General features: G+C 37.7%; 1 protein-coding gene across 3 annotated transcripts in view; it reads left to right on the top strand.

Annotated features, from left to right (window-relative positions):
- Positions 1–20,184, top strand: part of LOC117411681 (dedicator of cytokinesis protein 8) — a 59,989-nt gene that overhangs the window by 8,858 nt on the left and 30,947 nt on the right. For 2 of the 3 annotated variants that reach the window (XM_034019350.3, XM_034923994.2), the window contains exons 2-8: positions 4,117–4,225; positions 8,776–8,951; positions 11,331–11,402; positions 12,149–12,263; positions 15,890–16,099; positions 17,937–18,022; positions 18,698–18,764. In XM_034019350.3, the coding sequence (XP_033875241.3) occupies positions 4,117–4,225; positions 8,776–8,951; positions 11,331–11,402; positions 12,149–12,263; positions 15,890–16,099; positions 17,937–18,022; positions 18,698–18,764 (835 nt within the window). Of the gene's footprint in view, positions 1–4,116; positions 4,226–5,188; positions 5,300–8,775; positions 8,952–11,330; positions 11,403–12,148; positions 12,264–15,889; positions 16,100–17,936; positions 18,023–18,697; positions 18,765–20,184 lie in introns of those variants that run through there. The other variant, XM_034924006.2, reaches the window with a different exon arrangement.

Below are 20,184 nucleotides of genomic sequence, written 5' to 3'. Positions count from 1 at the left end.
TCATGCCCCCTAGTGAGTGCAATCACGTATCCTCCAATCCATGAGTGACACATCACCTACCGCATTAAGGCGATGACTTCTGGTATTGTGGCTGTGCCCCCTTTCTGGATGGCCAATTTCCAACTGACCCTGCAAAATGACCAAATAACAACTGTTATTTATGACGGTTCTACCAGAGACTCTATTGAGATCTACCGACTAATCTATTCAATGCAAGTCGTCTTATTTTGTCCAAGATTCCTCCCTGTGTATTTTGACATTGTGTTTACAACGGTAGAGTACTTCAATCTCAAGTCTGTCTCAAAACAGGTTGACAGTGTAACATAATGAAGGAAAGCCTCTTGAGAAATTCTACTTCTGGTATATCAAGTTAAAAGAACAGTTTTTCACCCTCTGTCAGCCATAAGCACCAATGTATTTCTTGGTCAGCAGTCGTTTGTTTGTTTTTTGAAGGCTGAAATCATCAACAGTTCAGCCCTATTGAAAAGCTTCACACTTGTAATATGGAGTCTTGAGGGTTATAAAACAAAGCTGAGGAGTGCTTGGCTTGTTATGATAATATTCCATCTCTACAGAGCCCTGAGCTGCTATGATAATGCAGCATTTCAAGTGACTGTTAATACAGTCTGCTTATTGTTTTGTGAATTTGTGTCCTGTGTTGTTGCAGTTTAGTTTAAAGTTCATTTTTGTGCCAGAAATGTGTTAGCACAGTGGGTGGATAACCTTTGCTTATCAGTAATTTGACACCCCTCCCACCTTTTTAACCATGTCTAAGCATGACAATCCAGTTATAGAACAGTAAATACAAGTGACAGACTCAAAATAACACACGAGTAAGAACTGTCAGCTATGTGTGAAAAGCTTAAATAGGTACATTAACATGTTTTAATTTAACTCAACATATTGGTTGCAAATATATTTAGCACACGCTAAACAAACATAACTTACTGGTATGCAGTGGTGCAAGGCATTTAACTTATCTGAAACTTATTTTTATGGTGGTGGCAATCCTATGTGGGTGCAAATTGTACTTTTCTTTCTAATTTGCCTGTACAAATGACCTATTTATATACAGGGATATGTGTGGAGAAAAACTGCAACAATGAACTGAGTTACCTACTGGGGCTAAATCATCTGAAGAAATATTTTAGTTTATTTAACAAATAAAAACAGCATTTCCTTTGGAACTCCGAACCTTACTAATCATATAGTCTGATTCGAAGAAATACCAGAGGCACAGAGAACAGCTAGGTTGTACTCAGTGCATCATTAACATTTCATTACAGTAGGGAGAGTTTACATAAAGAAAACACTTTGCCTTCATTAGCACAGGGTACACTTGCAACAACACAGACACAAATTGGTGCAAAAAAGACCAGACAACAAAGTGTATTGTGGAGTTCTAAATAATCAACAACCCTGTTTATCTTTGGGTTTAAAATAAAATAAAAAAAAGAACATTAAAGTGTGTTTCTCCCATTTGTTTTTACGTAATATCTGTGGCTTTCAGTTTTCTGTTTGCATTGGAAAACCTGCACATATTTTAACATGAAGGCCAGATTGTATTTGTGGCTTATGTGAATGTTCAGCTCATGCCCAACCTTTCCCAGTTGACCTCACAGTACAGTGTGCATTGAGATGGTTTTTAAAGATAAGGATATTCTCACTGACCAGTTGACAACGTTGATTTGTAAGCCCCACCTGTAATAGGTGTAGTTTGTTTACATGACTCTCTTATGAGTTTTACCAGAGTCTCATGAATGAATGTAATCTCTCTTCACCTACTGTCTTAGAATTTAAAATTTGAGGGGACTGTCTGTCCATGCCAGGTTAGTAACATTTCAGTCGTCTATAGCAGGGCTTTTGTATTTGTTTAGATGTTCTGTCTGCCAAATATACAATTTAATGTATTAGTTTTTCCAGAAAAAAATATGATATTTGCAAGTTTACAAATTTAAACTGAAATCAAGAAGCATTATCTTCCACTGGGGCATGATATCATTCCACAGTCTTTCTGTTTATATTTGTGATGCTAATAAGTAGGGATGTGTGTTTATTCAAAACACTATCCTGAGGCTGACTCATTTGCATGTGGGTATTTTCAGTGCTTGTAGAACAGGAAGGGTATTTAGAATGGATGGATTTTGAACTTTCAGTTTCCAAATAGCAAGTTTAAGATGTTTTATTTCAGTATTAGAAACAGGCAGAGAATGAATGAAAACATCGGGAAGAGTGTTTCTTATCTTGTAAGTCCCTGTTGTACAGTAGCTCCCTCGTCACCCACACAAAGTCTGTAAGGACAGACAGCATTGATAGTTGCCAAGCAGGTCAAGTAGGATAAACCTACAGTATTACCATTATTGAAGTTCACCTTGACAAAAAACATAGCAAATTGTAGTAAGGCATAGTGCAAGAATGTCAAGGCATTGGCAAGCACAGTAAAGCCCTAGAGGTATAGCAAAACATGTGACACTGCAATATGACTGCTAATGTATTTTTTGTTTATGACTGTAAGTCGCCCTGGGTAAGGGTGTCTGCTAAGAAATAAATAATAATAATAATAATAATAATAATAATACTATATTTTCTGTGGTAAACTTTTATAAAGGAATCCAAGTGCAGTGGTAACCCACATGTTATTAATTTGCATTGAGTGGGATAGTTATTAATTAATTAATTAATGTTTTACAGTGGTTACTGTCAAGAATGATATCACAATAAAGTTCCTATTTAATAAGCAGGAAGTGGGGTATCATGGGCACCATTCCCCTCCCCCCAGCACACCAGCAATTCGAATTTATACCAATTCATGGATAATAAAAAATATATCAACAAAAAAAATCACTTGACGCTGAAAATATATGCCATGCGTGTCTGTACATAGCACCTGAATGGGATGTAGTATTAAGCATATGTAAACTGTCAGCATATTTACCATACCTTATCAAAAACAATAGCATTTATTATTTGGACGATGTGTGTTAAGCAGTCAGTGTTGTCTAATTATTAAGTCTAGTGTGAAACAGTTTATTTTTGCTACAACTGCATTGTGTCTCTTTGTGACTCATTAGCAAAGCAGAGGTGAGACAGGATCCCAGTGGAAATAAGATGTTGGGCTGTCTTGAGTAAATGGCTAAATCAAACTGCCAGCAGTTTTTGGGTCTGATGGAAGATCTTTCAGCTGTGCTGCCGTGGTAACATTTCTGTGCACCCTTTGAAACTGTCTGACCGATTTTTCTGCTTGGTTTCTAATAAAAACAAAAAGCTGCCACTGTTCTGCAATTAACTAAAACACTTACCAGGCAAATTGCATCTACCCTCACACTCTGTACTTTGTTCCCAGCTCTTGGTTTTAGACACAGCTGCTTCAGTGCCGCTACAAAAATGAAACTAAAGCCCCCGGTCAGCAATATAAATTGCTGAGAAGTACATTTATTATACTTTAGTTTTGTTTTTATTGATGTAAAATTAAAGAAAAACCCTTTTCAGGGCCAGTCATTTTGACCACATGCAGTAGCATAGTTAGTTGGATCCCAGCATGATATTTGCCTACCCAAGGCTTTAAAATCTTTTTTGTAGGTTTAGAAAGCTAAAAACTGCTTTTCTTTATTTTGAAGGATGGCCTGGGTAGACAAAACACCTGTATGCATGTAGAAATACCTCAAATTAAGATAAAGTAACCTCAAGTGAAGTTACCATACAAATAAAAAATATGCAGCACGTGCATAGTGTGTGCTAGCAATCTACAGCTATCTATTGAAGGTCATTTTCCAACATTAGGTAAATAAAAAGGAGGTGATGGTCATTTTGAATCAAGGCTCTTGGAGCCAAGATCACATTTTTTATAAAGCATGGCAAATATTCCTATCATAGTGTATGCCGACCAACAAAACTCCCTTGGCCTCTTCAAGGACACAACCAAAATCTATTTCACCCTTACTACTTTTTGTCACTCTTACTTTCCTTTGTACTTTAAATATGGGGATTACGTTTAGGGTTCTTGTTGTCTTTTTATGTTTATTATTTGTTATTAGATACTGTTCATTCTCGATTATAATTAGTATTTGAAAAACACTCCCCCAGTAACAGTAATATATGTTCTTTCTATTTTAACAGATATTCATCAGCAGAAATAAGGAAACAGTTTGTCGGACAATATGGGGCGGGGCCATACCATCAACGCCAGAGTTCAACAGCTTCTGGTGCTTCTATCTCGCTGCAGCTAGTGAGTAACTTTCACAGCACTTTATTAAGAGATGAACTTGGGGTATTTCCAATGTATTTAAACAAGAAGAACATTTTCCTCAGAGCATCAGTGGCAATGTGAGCTTCCTCACATGCAACCCTGGAGGGACCACCCTCATAGAGCATTAGGGGGCATTTCAGTCTCCATGTGCACCTAATTCCCATCCAATCCTTGGCCTCTCATTTTGAAACTGTCCATGGTGTCCAATGGCATTTGTCCCACACTGTGTTATGGTTTTGGGATGTTGACTACTGTCCTAAATCAGATACTTGGGCTGTCAGAGATAACAAATATTTTTTGTATGTGTTGCTTAACTACATTTTGTACTACAGTCTTGGATTGGTACTGTTTACCATAAAGCTTATGATTTACTTTTGAATTTTAGGATATAGTCATGTTTAATCATATGTTTCATTTAGAGATCACCACCCTTTTAGATTTCAACCTTTTTTTGATTGTACAAATACTGGGTGTTTGACATTGTTAGTGGTAGACTATTTCAATTCTAATGGCGTCACCAGGTAAAAAAAACTGTTATAAAGACTTGGTAACCTTCATATATTTAAAGATAGCCTCTATTTGGCAGCAAGTTACTGTAAAAGGTAGGATTTAAAATACTTAGAAAAATATCCAAAATGATTAAAACTAGTACTACTTAGCCCATTTAAAAAACAATACAGGTTAACTGCTTCTGAGGTGCAGCAAAGTATTGCTGTACATACAATACCTTTTAGATAAAGGCATTGTTTGTACAATAATAACTGCTTCTTCTCTACAGACCTTAGTTTTGAATAATGACTGATAATGGTCTTTCAGGATGAAAGTGTAAAGATGGAGCAACTTTACTTTTAGCAACTAACCTCAAGTGAGGTCACTTCCTGAGTTTGCATCTGACTTTCGAATCTGTATGGCTCCGCTGGTTCAGTGGTTTTTACTTGAAGAGGAAGGGTTTCAGAAAAAAAAAATCTACTTGTAGACATTAACTGGAGGTTTCATTTCCGGAAGACGCCATTTTGTCAGTCACAGTTGTACAGAATTTGAAGACTCAAACGGGTAAGTCTAATTTTGGTTACCTGAAGGAAACTGTGTATATGTAAAATAGCAATGCTTTCTTTATACCATGCTAGGAAGTTACAGTGGTATACCTGACTGCTGTGTTTGTATCAGATTCTAGTTCTCGTTAAAATTACATTTGTTTATATTTTTCAAAATGTGTACATATTTTTCAGTCATCAATTAGTAATAGTTATTTTATATTGCATACTTGCATCTGCACTTTCTTGATTGTTTAATAGAGTTTCTGCTACAAGGTGGTTATTAGTGAGGCCTCCTGCTTTAAAGGAGCAGTGAAGTGCTGCACAGAAGGACTAATAGGCTGCTCTGTTCAAATATTGTCTTGTTGTTACTGATTAGATTTAAAATATATTTGTGTATATGGCTCAATGTATACTCTACAACCTATAATACAAAACATAAAAGGTGTTACAGAATTAGTCATTTCAAATGGTGACGGCAGCTCTGCCTGAGAGATTCGGAGACGGACAGCCTGCTTTGGTTTGTGTGCTGATTTGGTTCCTCAGGTTATAGGTTACTGTTTGTTGTTTAGTTATCTGTCAGAATGCAAATAAACATAACGATTGCGCTACACCATCCAGAACAAGTATTATGTAATGGAAATGGATCATCTAATATTTCTTTATTATAGAAGTATTTATACAGTTCTATAGAGGTTAACAGGGGCGTATCCTTTAAGGTGCAAGTACCACAGGACATCCTGTCAAGAAGCAGACGTACGGGTATTACTGTACAACAACATGACAAAGAAACACAGCAAAAGAGGCTGTAAACAGATGAATACAATTAAAAACCTTTCCAAAGCAGACTGGAATGATTCGGAGTGGATTATTTAAAAGACTACCATATTTATTTTCTGCCCAATCCCTGTATAATAAATGGGTAGGGAGGTCTTTTGTGGCTTTCATAGCCATGGTGTACCTGTATGTGTATAGAGCTTTTGAGCTTTGTTACAACTTGTCTGTTTGAAGAGGGATTCCAGTAATCTCTTCCTGTAATCCATCAGGATAGCATTGAAAATGAGGTGTACATCACAGTGGTTTGATATACCAGCTGGGTATCCAGTGAGAATCCATGCAATGTGTGCTCCCAAGTCACTTCCTACAGTATCACCAGCAGTTACTGGCAGGGCTGGATGCACTTCTCAAGATTCCTGAACCCTTTAGCTTGTCACAAAATGTAGCACACAAGTTTGTGTAGATAGGCTTTTATTCACATGACTCATTGATTAGGTTAGCAAATACAGTCGCTACCATGACCACTGCTGTGTAATATATACAATCTGCATCCTCTGTTGCAATTTCAGTCACAACTGGGCAAGACCGCGTACTTGACACACTACTGTATCCCTTTCTAACAATTGAAATGTCTTGCAGTCACATTGAATGAGTGCCATCCTGGCTGCCCACGATTGTTATTTAAGGTTTTTCTTTTTTTTTTTTTCTTCAGTATTTGCAGTTTAGCAAACACAACTCTTTTTATGGGAGTGTCTAAGTAAATACATACTGTGTGTGTGTCTTGTTGCTGTGTTGGTGGTGGGTGGAGGAGGAGGAGAACGGAAATAGCCAGCTTCATTTTCTGAGCACAGTTTAATTTAGAGCCTGGGGAGATAGACCATGGAATGCTCTGGTAGTCTCTATGTTACATTCCATCATTGTTTCAGTCATTCAGGTAAGCTTAGCCAACATGCGGTCTCTTGTTGAGACATTTTAGTGTCATTTTTTTTTTTTGCTTTAGATTAGAGATCTTATGTGACTGAACTTACAGCAACAAGTGGGTTTTATTGTTCATTCTGTACCAAATAAAGGGCAATACTAATAAAGTAATTACTTAGTAGGCAATCAACCTGTTGGATGAATTAAAGAATGAATCATTCTAGCCCATTCTGCACATTGCAAAGTATGCAGAAACTGAAAGGAGTTCAAAATACAATTGATTCCTAAAGATTGTGAACTGTGTTCATCCCTGAGGCTGCACAGTGGATACGGGAGAAATAGCAACTGCATGATGTTTCGCTGCAGTTTGAAATGTGCGAAACCGTATCATGACAGGACATGCCTCACGCTTTCACACATTTTCATTTTGTTTTAATGTGACTGGTAAGATTCCTTAGTTTATACTGGGGCTGTTTTTTTTCCCTCGTAATTATTTATTTGAAAGTGTTATACAGTAGATTACATGTCATGTTCGTGTTCATCGTCAGGTGCCCTCCCAGATGATTATAGTACTTAAAGGATTTAATAACTTGTTTAGTGAGCACCTAACACAGAAAAAAGAACCCTTTAGTCGCAGTCTCTGTATTTTTTTTATTGTCATTCATTTCTCATTTTTTTCCATTATGTAATTGAAACTTTCATTGTGATTCCAAATCCTATTATCTGGCAATAAAACATTATGAACAAACAAACCTGATAGCACAGCAACAGTAGCCCGTTGCCGAATTGAATGACCGATTTTCAAAGTCAAACTCACAAATAAAGCAACACTTTTTTAAATGAAAACCAGGACCTCAAAACAAGGAAAGACCAAAACTCTTATTGTATAATCATTATAACAGGGTGCATGCCGAGTATGTGGAAACAACACGCTGTGCTCGTACACTCAGTGGATTTTGTAGTTCTGTACTGACTAAATTCAAAGAGAAAGTGATGTTCATTATGACATCACTGAAGTGATTAGGGCTTTCCTCACTTGTATTAGGAATATAGTGGACGACTCTCACACGTTGTAGATTTGCGTATTTAGAGAACCGCATATCCAATCGAGATTCATCTTGCTAAGGACCTTCTTTAGCACAAGTTACCAACATCTGGGGGTATATTGAAGCTTTCAGTCACAAGTCATGGTGATCTACTTTTTTATGATACTGCTAGCTCTAATTTTGTATTTACAGTAGTGACAGGACATGTATGTTACTAATATACTGTATATCTTTCTCAGAGCCCTTAGTTTATATTTTGCATCAACAGAATATCTAGCTGTCTTCCCATTGTTTCACATCTGTTCCAGTCTGTTCTATTAACTCAGCTTCTGTTCTGCCTCTGTTATCCCTAAGGTAGGCTAACTTGACTATGGTGTGCCAGCAACCCAGCATGAAGACTGATTTCAATTATTATACCAACACACTCAGCCCACAAAATAAACTAAATGAATTACTGAATGCTATAAAACCAGCAAAACAAAAATTTAGAAATCAGCTAAATGTCTTCTGCAGCTAACTATTGGAGGAACTTCCTGTGTTAAAACAAGAAACATATGACATAACCTCCCTTAAAACAACTGGAAAAACAGAATTGAAAATAGGGGTGAAAAGATGTAAACTCTGGTCAACCAATGTAGGTCTGCTGGAGATTTAAATCAAGGCAGAGGGACAATGATGTTAGGCACAACCATGCTCCCTAGAGTTCCCCAACACAGATGCTAAAATGTATTTTTTATTGTTGTTTATCTGTCAGCCTCAGTTTTATGAAGCAGTGGAGCCGCTGGACTTTGAAGAATTCCTGATGACTCAGATGAATAGTGCAGACTCAGAATTAATGCAGGAGCTGGGGGACTTTCCTGAAGACGACTTAAACATTGAGCTTGCTCCCAGGGAGTGCCGGACGGAGCAGCACTCAGTCCCAGAGGATGGGTACGTTGTAAAAAGGATAGGTAGGGGGCTCACCATGAAAGTGTTCATTCCAGCCCAAGTTCGTAGTGATCTCAGTGGTCTCAGTCCAGTCAGGTGAACAGTTTCCATATCACAAAAATACATCATTACAGGTGGCACTAAGGTTCAATAACAGGATTGCATGGATTTCCTAAAAAGGGTTGTCCCTCTGGGGCAGGTTTGAGGCATACTGATGTACCTGCTCTGTGGATAACTAGATTACTTCACTTTCCAGTGCCATCAATCCTGCACCTTCAAAAGCACAAAAAAATCCATTTAGTTAATGAAAACACCTTCCCGCCCCTTTGCACACGGAGAATCAAGAACAGGAGCACATGATCTGGCACGTGAAGCTTTTACTGTAGCCACACATAGTGGGCCTTTCATTTGAAGTCTTCTTATCATAAGCATTACATTTATCAAGTATTTATTTTTGTAACGTGTGAATCACGATGACACAGTGTATTAATCTGAAGATCTTCTCCAACAATCTGTCTGAAACTGAAGTTACATTTCTGTTCAACTCCCAGGGGAGAAAACAAAATCCACAAACACATTCTCCAGTTTTACACAGTGTTTACAGAGAGAAACGTTGTGCAACTGGATCTCCCATACACGTGCTGTTTAGTTTAGTCTTCTTTAAATGGGATATCAGTCTGAAAGCTATAAGAGCTTTCAGTTGTGGAACTGACTGTAGGTTCATTTTCATTAGCGGTCACCTCTTGTGTTGGTTCACTGTCAGGTTCGGAGAAGAATGTGCTGCTCTTGTTTAAGGCAGTGTAGCCTTGTAGTGGAAACTGGGGACTGGGAGCCACGAGCTTCTGAATTTCATTCACAGGGTAGCCACTGAATCACTAGGCCAAGTGAGTTAACTGACTCACAGGGCACGTCATTTGAAGTAATTGTAGCTAACAAAATAGTTCCCTAATTGCTTTCCATCAAGCACATCCTTTCATTGTATAGGTCTTAAATGTGCAGTTTTTAAAGAAACACATGTTTTAGCAAACATGTATTTTCATTTTTTTTAATAGGATATCTGGAACTGCACTAGGCTAAAAAATTCTCTGGTAGAAAGTAATGCTTTTAGACTGTATTGCACTTTCTTGGGTCATTTGGCCTGGAGGGTGAACTTGTCACTGGCTTCTTTCCTGTCAATGACTAGTCTGCTGCTTCACCAATTGACAGCAGCATACTTCCTGGAAGGCCTGGCTTGAAACAGATTTTTCTTTAAACTGGTGTAGCACCACTGCACCAGATATCATGTTTTAATATCACATCTTTTACAAACTGCACATTTGAGACCTACCGGTATGTAGTGGAAATGCAAAATGGGCACGATTTATTGAATAATTTTGTTAACCACAATTACTTTAGCATCACTGTGCCTTTCGGCTGCAGTTTCATAGTACCACCTACTGACTGACTTTACCTCCAAAATGATTAAGGGACTAGAGCATCAAGCACTCCGCCCATAAGTATGTTACGTATGCAATAACACACGACTGGGTGTGCGGTAATTATACAATTGCTGCACGCCCTGAGTGTGTTGTGAAATGTGTTATTGTGCTTAGAAATGTTAATAAAAAACATTAAGACATAATGTCCTTCCCAACGCACCCAGGCCAGTAGTCATCGTATAACGACTGCAGACCCTGTTGTATGTTATTGCTTACCTAACTTACCTGCGGGGGAAGTGTTTGGTGCACATTGATATTGATCTGCTGCCGATGGAAATGAACAGGATCGATTTCAGATTGATTTCATCTCAATACCAGTGGCAGATGGACATAATGCATAAGTATATGAATGATTAGAAAGGAGCTTGTGCTGTGATGTCAAATAGCCCATTAGGTCTCTCTATCCTGAAGTGAAGTATAGGAAGAGGCTTAGATTATAATGAGGTTTGTAATTTACTGGGGAGGAGTATTCAAAGGAGCAAGGAATTAAAAAATATATACCAGGCCAATTTTATTATAGCACTTTGCAAAGGCTTTTTTCCCCCCATTGTTGGCATTTCAGTCATTCTTTTATATAGTATTCACTACAAAGTCTTTTGTTAAATTGCCTCCTAGTTTTCTTAATTTCCTTGGGTTTAATAACACTGCTCTAACATCGAATGCTTTTCAAAGAGAAATAAAGCCAACTGAAGGCAGTAATCAGTCTATACAATATTGCTGGAATGTTTTTCCATGTTTATTGTTATTATTTGTATAGATGACTTCAGACAGCATTGAAGCTGTTTTGAGAAGAATAATGGGATACATATTTTAGTTTTGATATGCAACAAAGCAGTCTTGCAGGCAGAGAGCCAATAGTATGTGTGCGGCTCAGAGATGTCTTGTTTTGCTTCTTTGTCTCCAGGGAGGAGCTGGATCCACATGTCAGGGACTGTGTTCAGACTTACACTCAACCCTGGCTTGTTGTCAGCAGAAAGTAAGTCAAGCACCTTCATTCCAGACAAAGGTCACATCAGTTGTTCTTCAGAAATCCATATAGTTTAACTCCCTGTAACATAACTGAATAACTTCTGTTTGAGATTCAAACCACTGCAAGTCAGGCTTAATCTGAATTCCTCATACAGTAATACCTCTGTATGCGTTAATGCTTTGATTTCACATTACTCACAGTTTCACTTCTTTCCCTGTCTAAGATCACCAGGTTGCAGGCAGGTTGATCCATCAAGCCAAGCCCACTATGCTCTGTAATGCACACTAATCTCACCCCAGGCACACTCCTGTGCTGGAGATTTTAGAACATGCCTAATGCAAAAGTACTTCTGTCAGCTTTATGAACATGTATTAGTATGCAGACTATAAGGAACAATGGCTTTAAATAAGCAATTTCATGTTACAGCAATTTCATGTTACAGGAAAACCCACATTTAGGTGTGTGAACTTTGATATATTTATGATGCAGTGGCTAGATGTATGCAGAAAATGTAGACCTCACTTTCCCTGTCACACCATTGCCATTACACCATTTTACCTCCAGGTGGCACCGCATGTATTGCATTTACTGTATTGAACCGCTGTGGAATTGTAAATGAGTGTTATGCAAAAAAATGTAGATCGAACAATAACATTACTGTTTGAAAGTTCTTTTTTTTAACAAAAGTAAGAATTGAGGGATCAGCTGTGCCTCAGGTCCTCTGTTTTAAAATATATTTTCACCATTTACAGGTATCAAGGAGATGGAGGGAGCATATATTCCGATAGAATGGGCCTGCACAAAACCTTGCAGAAACAGATCTTTGAATCTGATGAACAGCGAGATTCCAGCAGTCAAGAACACCAGGTGGGTAAAAAGCATATTTCGGTGTTAGTTTACTCCAAAAGCTGTACTTTAAACAATATTAGTGGACTCATTTCAGCGATATCAAATCACTTTAAAGCTGCAGTGATCATTATTCATGTTCAGTATATTTCCTTGCAGTGTTTTTGACAACTGTATCCACTCCCACTGTTTAGCCTCCTGTACTTTTTCAGAAAGCAGTTCTGCTTCTTTAAACTCCTCACTGTTGAAACAGGTTTACTGTCACACAAACATGCTTCTGCTAGGACTCTCAGCAGGGGGAGATTATACAGTAGAACCTGCAATAGCCAATGTAATTGGGTCCATCGGATGTTTTAAAATATTGTATCTCCGAGGGAGTCGTTATGCTGTATTATAGTTGCTTAATTAACGTTGGGGCATTATAAATTATCAATGTCAGGTACATCAGTGTGTCTAAAACACCAAAATATGGTACTGCACGTACACTATACAAAGAAAATCAGTGAAAATTATTGCAAGCACTGTAATATAATATTTGGCAATTTACAAAATTTACAAAAACAGTACTTACCATACTTTCTCAGGCCATGCCAAAGTGAGTGCATGTTAACCCAAGACAGAAATGGTGTTTAAAACAACAACAACAACAACAACAAAGCACATACAAACACAAACTGGCTTTGTAGGTCAGCAAAAAGCTATCTTGTTTCAGCTTTTTACTAGCACAGCAATTATCTTATCCCTTACTTTATTGTTTTCTTAAACTGGGCAGTTTGTTTTAAGTAAAGTGAAACTGAATTCCCAAAAATCACTTTTTTTTTTTTTTTTACGATACAGTGCTGGATTTTAAAACAACAGGTATCACTTAAATGAATACAATGTGTTTAAACATTAATGTCAAGAAGGTAGTTATTATACTTCACATACGATATCCCTACCAACAAAACATCAATTTACAGGAAGTAAATAAAGCAACAACGGATGGATTATACATTTAATATTGAAATATTGTTCTATTCACATTTTACATAATATAGTTTACATATGAGAATTAAAACACAGTAATTAATGATATAGCTTACCTGAGAACAAGTCGATGAGAAGGTTTTCTGTAGTACTAGTCTGTACAACTCATGATGATCTAACCGCCATCATTTTTATTTTCTGGCTGGAAACCGGTAAAATCACATGACCTCTTTCTGTGCACTGATTGGATGTTGCCATATAAATCGCCCTCTGGGGGCGCAGCTATCTGTTTTGTTCAGAAACCTGACTCTCTTCAATATAAAAAATCAAGGCAACTGTTGTGGCAATGATTGCCCTAAAAAGTTGCCAGTGTGTCATGGCCTTAACGAAATGTATTTGGTCCTGCTAAGAAATGTACTGTTTTAGACCCTCAATAAAATATGCATTGGTCAGTTTCCATGCGTAACATTCAGTTGGTAGCAGCATGTGTGTATGACACATACCAGAGGTCCATCGGTTAATAGAGGGCATCATATCTTACAGGATCAGATATGATAGTTTCTACTGTAAATTACATCTTCAAACGTCATGTAATCTTTCAAACCAAGAGCTGATTTTTTGACTGAAGTGTATTATTGACTGTAGCAGGAATATTTCTCAGTAAAATAGAAGGCAAGGCAGTCATGCTCTTATTCCAGGAAACACAGGGTAATTTTTATCCACAAATCCTGGAAGAGGTTTGTTGTTTTGGGTTAAATATGTTAATCATAGGTTCTTGGACCTTGACCTGTGTTAATCGCTGCACTGCAGCAGCACGAACAGCTGCCAGGCTGTCTCAGTGACTGACAGAGTTCTAACTGTAATGACGGAAGACAAGCTAAAGCTAGGACTGGCATTCAGAGGAGGGACCTTGAACACAACTCCCAATTTTCTTCCAGAACAGATTGAATTGCCTTTAACTGTGTAATTATCCTGATGCAATCTGGTCGAAAATGCATGTCTGGTACCCTTTCTCTTTGCCTTTCCTTCCCTACTTGTGGGGCCAATTTGAGCAAAACCATCTTTAACATGTCTGGGATGAGAGTACTGGTCACACTTTTTTGTGTGTTTCTATCATTTCTGTTACAGAACACCCTGTAGTATGTACAACAAAGTATTACTTTACCTGCTGTTTGCTGTGTTGTACATATTATGGTGATTTAACATACTGTAAATCAAATCATTCTCACACACAACAAAGCACTCTATGCTGCAATGAAAAGATTCTAAATAGTGCCTTCTTCCATCAACACACCCTGTATGTGTATCCACATCAATGCTCCCTCCTTCAACAAAGCTAGAAAAAACGAATCTGTTGCAGAAAAACTGATATTTCTTCATAAATCAAACTCCCAGTTCGCAACATGATTACGAGACTTGTTCTAATATCTGTTTATCATCATTATGGTTATACTGCATATATTACCCTAAAGGTGTTTTTTGTTTGTTTATTTTTCAAGCAGATCATTTTTGATATATATTTTTTTTAATATTCAGTTTCCACTGCTCATCTTTGGCATCTTCTGTGAATATATTTTTTCTCAAGTTCAGGGAAATTGCTAACATGAACTTTTTTTTTTTCACATATACAATAATTTGTTGTTAACAAATACCCTGTTGTTCCAAGGAAGGTCTCATTTAGCTAGCAATCTTTTTCAGTAGCTAGGGAACCACAGTCAATTTGGTTTGATCAATTCTGTTACACTTCACTAACTTTAATAAGGCAGTGGAGCCATTGAATCGTGAACATGAGCGGCAGTGCTATGATGCACAATTGGATAAACGAGACAATGGACATCAGTTCGGTGAGACTGGGAATTGAATGGGCTTCATAATCCTTACTAACAACAACAACAACAACTAAAACAAAAGGAACAGCAACTATTATGCCAATGCTGGACATTATCAGAATGCATCATTTCAAGTATATTCATGGGAAAAAAGTAAAAGCAGATCTTAATACCTAATTTGGGTGTGTTTATTTTGTGAAAAATATAGCATTTTGGGATCATACTCATATCCATGAAACTGTAATAATTCAATTGTAGTACCAGTAGTGACGATAACTGGAGTAGTAACACGTTTAATATACAGTGCAGCTATCTGGTCAGTTATTGAAGAAAAAAGTAGAAGCAGGGACCAGCTGGTTTGTGCTTTCTTAGTAATCATGTAAATAATATGTACTGTTATTACCATGAGCATTTGGGTAACAGTAAGACACAAAGTACAGTTGAGTGGTTTTATTGCCCAGAGTGCAAGCAAGATAATATTCTAACACCGTAAGAGACAAAGTCAGCTGTATACTATCAACTTTGGCACACTATATATTTACATTACACTTAAACAAGTTTGAGCATTTGATAAAATGTAATCTATTTCTGACACAGGAAATGACATCATCCCTGAAAAGGTAAAAGTAGGAATCACTTGCGTACGCTTTATTAGGTACTGTAAAATAGATTTTGGACATTTTCACAAATGAATCCGGGCGTGGCCACCAATAAAATGATTCTAATAAATTTGAAGGGACAAATACATGGGCTGAAAGGGCCAAGGTTGCCTGGACATACGTGGTCGGGTATGACAGAATTATTTTCATGGAGATATTTTGGTTAAAACCCTCACCTCTGCTTTGCTGGCAGGTCAAATCCCAAAAGCTGTCTGTTTTGTGTGACTCCGGGCGGCCGACTCTCACCTCCACTGACTTTGACCTGCGGGGTCTCCAGCCAGACAGCCGTGTGGAGACCCTCCTGCGGTTCAGCAGCCCCGAGGACCTCGACAGGCAGAACGGGGAGGCCCGCAAGGCCGGCCGTCTGCCAGAGCTCTTCGCACTTTACCCACCCGCCGATGAGGTAAGTACAGTAGTCCCAGACAGTTCAATCAAAGCGGTTAGAAATGATTTGGTTAGGTGGCTGCTGTTTGAGGTGAATGCCCTTTATCCATGAGAGGAATCACTAGAACTTTTATAAATTAAGCTTTAACATGTAATTTTAAGTTTTGTATACCAGACTGTTTTGTTGTGTGTTTTGTATGTGATCTTAAACTGGCATAACACTCTTTAGCCTTATTTTATGTTCCTCTATATATAGCGGGCTGTTTATTGTTTTGTAATGATTAGGAACACAAGGTAAAAAGGGAAAGTGGAAAATACAATCCATCTCAAACCACAGGTTTAAAGGGAAGAAATGTAACCGAACACTTCACAGAACTGGACATATGAGCCATCAATGTCTTGCAGAAAGCTTTAGAAAAAAACAGGTAGAACACAATGACAGTTAGTATTTTTTTGATTTACAGTGTTTTTTTTCACATGGTAATTATCTTGCTAGTTTTATTTATGTATTTATTTATGTATTTTAGTATTTCAGGGGGTATAGTTTACTGCAACATATATGTAATACCTTACCCTTGCAACAAAAAATAACTGGTACACAGAAACTTAATCTTTGCAAGACTTAAAATTCAAAGTACAAGTTAGCTCCTAAACATCTCTACCCCCCCCCCCCCCCCTGTATTTTTTCCATTGCAAGAAGACATTTAAACTTTAAGAAGAAAGACAGCTGTGGTCACATTAGGCCAAGAACTCCACTGGCCAGCTCCTCATTATCAGGAGGGTAGTAGCCCATGAAGTGGACTTTTATCAAATTGTGATTTCGTCTGGTAACAGTGAACCTGATGGTTTTACAAAGCAGGCTGCAAAGAATTTGCCATAATGCAGCTGTAATCCTAGGGTTTATTCTGTAGAGATTTAAGAAGGAGCATTGCAAATTTTGTTTTCTAATGTGTATACAGAACTTTTTTTTTTTCACTGGGGCATTGCTGCATTTTAAAATTCCTTTTTCATGTCACTTTAAATGAGACTTTGCCCAGCTGTCCAAGTAAATGGAGCTGAACCCCACCACAATATTCCCACAGTCTCAGGCTCCATACTGCTGGAACCTTCTAGAGTGCACCATTGTGGCACTGTGCCTCTTTGTGTCCCTATAAAGGAGAACACAGACTTTAGAATTGACTGAATAGGGCTTGATTTAAATTTCTGGCATGTAAATCTTCAGCTACCTATGTTTAATCCCAATCTCTTTACTACATTACTGCATTACAGTATATATATATATATATATATATATATATATATATATATATATATATATATATATATACACAGTGTGTATATATATATATATATATATATATATATATATATATATATATATATATATATATATAGTATGTATCTAGTTTAAGTGCTCTTAACAGTAACAGTTGATTTAAATTTCTGGCATGTAAATCTTCAGCTACCTATGTTTAATCCCAATCTCTTTACTACATTACTGCATTACAGTATATATATATATATATATATATATATATATATATATATATATATATATATACACAGTGTGTATATATATATATATATATATATATATATATATATATAGTATGTATCTAGTTTAAGTGCTCTTAACAGTAACACTAGTGAAAAACATTAAAAAAAATTCAAGTTTTTAATTTTCAGTTTACTCATAATTCTTTTCTGAAGATGTTTATCCAAATGTTTCTGTTTTAAGATTTCATACAAGAAGTGTTGTATTCAATATTCACACACCATTAAATCAGTCTGTTTTTTCCATTCACAATCCTGTTAGCTGTGAGGAATAATACCGTTTTCCTCTTGTTTGCTGACAGGAGGATGCAGTGGAAATACGGCCAATTCCAGACTGCCCGAAGGAACACATTGGCCACAGGATTCAAATCAGATGCCAAGTCATAAAGTAATGTTGCACATAATCATGCTTTTAATTGCAACCGTTGTGTGAACAGCTGAACAGAAAGTTGACTGTTTTCCTTCACATGTATATCCTCCGCCAAATACCGGAAATCCTCTTACATTATAATTACCATGTCACATTTGAAAACTGTAATGTTAAGGTTATAACAATCAGTGACTTCTGCTGATATATTGTTAATGGTTGAGTGACTTATAAATGAAGCCTTTTTAATGTGCTCCACCTACCTCCTTATACTTTGACAACTAACTGTAAGTCAGTGAATGGAAAATCCCTGCAGAAATTCACAGCTGCAGTATTTGAAACATGTTCACGTGTCAGTTGAATTGCTCTGCACATTTCTTTGTAATGCTATGGTATTCACAGTCATTCTGAATGGTTCCGGATTTGTTTCATCCAGTATTGGGTTATTACCAATTTCTTGAAATCTGCTTTGAGCTTGTCAAGAGAATCGGAAGTACATTCCATTCAAATCCTGCAGTAATGTAACCTTTAAGCTCTGTGAGCCCCACCTACTCTCTCCACTGTAGTTAAACAGTCACATGGTATACAAAAAAAAAAAGCAAGTACAATGGCATTTGAAGTTACTTGCTCTAAGAAAGTTTCTGCTTTTAGGAGAAAGATAGATCTGTGATATTTTTGCCTCTTTGCGTTTTCCAGGTGTGAGATAGAAATAGAGCCTCTTTTTGCAAGCTTAGCCTTGTATGATTTGAAAGAAAAGAAGAAGGTGAGTAGCAGTTCAGCAGTTGAATTACTGAATGAAATCTAAATGTCTGTTTCGGGTTTTAAAATCTAGATTCCATGGCTTTATGTATCAGCTGTGGATCCTAAAGCAGATATTCATTTATTTGGTTGTTTTCAGAGCACACATTGTGTTCAGGGACATCATGTACATTAGCTTATTGAATTTATCTTGAGCCTGTTGTGAATAAAATGGACCAGGTTTGAATTCAACCCATAGGACAGTCACTCTAAATTGCACCTATTACTGTATATGATTATTCCAAGTATACTACATACATAAATAATATTCTACAAACATTCCTCTTTTGAGATCATTTGAAAAATCACTATAATACTATACAATAACATCACATGTTACTGTGTAAATAATAAGCTTTTGCCAACGTATAACAAGCAATGACTTGCAAACAGCTTCAGCAGTATTCTGAAGGGTTATACCAGGTAGTGCTAATTTGAGTATGAAATTGGTGGCTTTGGGCTGTTATGAGATGATCATTCACGACACATTCAGAACGTGCTCCTTTGATGTGGGTTAAGGAGAGTGTGCCCATTTAGCACACACACCTCCATACACCTAACCAACTTCTCATTACTTCAGGACATGTACATGCACTGTAGTTCTAAAAGAAACTTGAGCAATTCATGAAGTTTCTTTTTAATAAGTTTCTGTGTATCAGGGTGTAGTAGGATAGCGTCAGGAATTAGACAAGAAGCTGCAGTTTAAAACGCTGTTGTGCTCGTTAATTAAACGACACAGTGGCCAAAATAAATGGCGTAACCAAAACAATACTGTACACTCACTGTTGTCAGGCTGGGCATTTACCTTCGCTGACCACCTACTCACCTACAGCGTGCCGCCTCACCTACAGCATACCACCACCTCACCTACAGCATACCACCACCTCACCTACAGCATACCACCACCTCACCTACAGCGTGCCACCTCACCTACAGCATACCACCATCTCACCTACAGCGTGCCACCTCACCTACAGCATACCACCATCTCACCTACAGCGTGCCACCTCACCTACAGCATACCACCATCTCACCTACAGCGTGCCACCTCACCTACAGCATACCACCTACTCACCTACAGCATACCGCCACCTCACCTACAGCATACCACCTACTCACCTACAGCGTGCCACCTCACCTACAGCATACCACCATCTCACCTACAGCATACCACCTACTCACCTACAGCGTGCCACCTCACCTACAGCATACCACCATCTCACCTACAGCGTGCCACCTCACCTACAGCATACCACCATCTCACCTACAGCGTGCCACCTCACCTACAGCATACCACCACCTCACCTACAGCATACCGCCACCTCACCTACAGCATACCACCACCTCACCTACAGCGTGCCGCCTCACCTACAGCATACCACCAC

The sequence above is a fragment of the Acipenser ruthenus genome, chromosome 1 (genome assembly GCF_902713425.1).
Source record: "Acipenser ruthenus chromosome 1, fAciRut3.2 maternal haplotype, whole genome shotgun sequence".
NCBI lineage: Eukaryota > Metazoa > Chordata > Actinopteri > Acipenseriformes > Acipenseridae > Acipenser > Acipenser ruthenus.
Note: the sequence above shows the minus strand (reverse complement) of the source record. Positions and strands in the feature narration are given on the sequence as shown.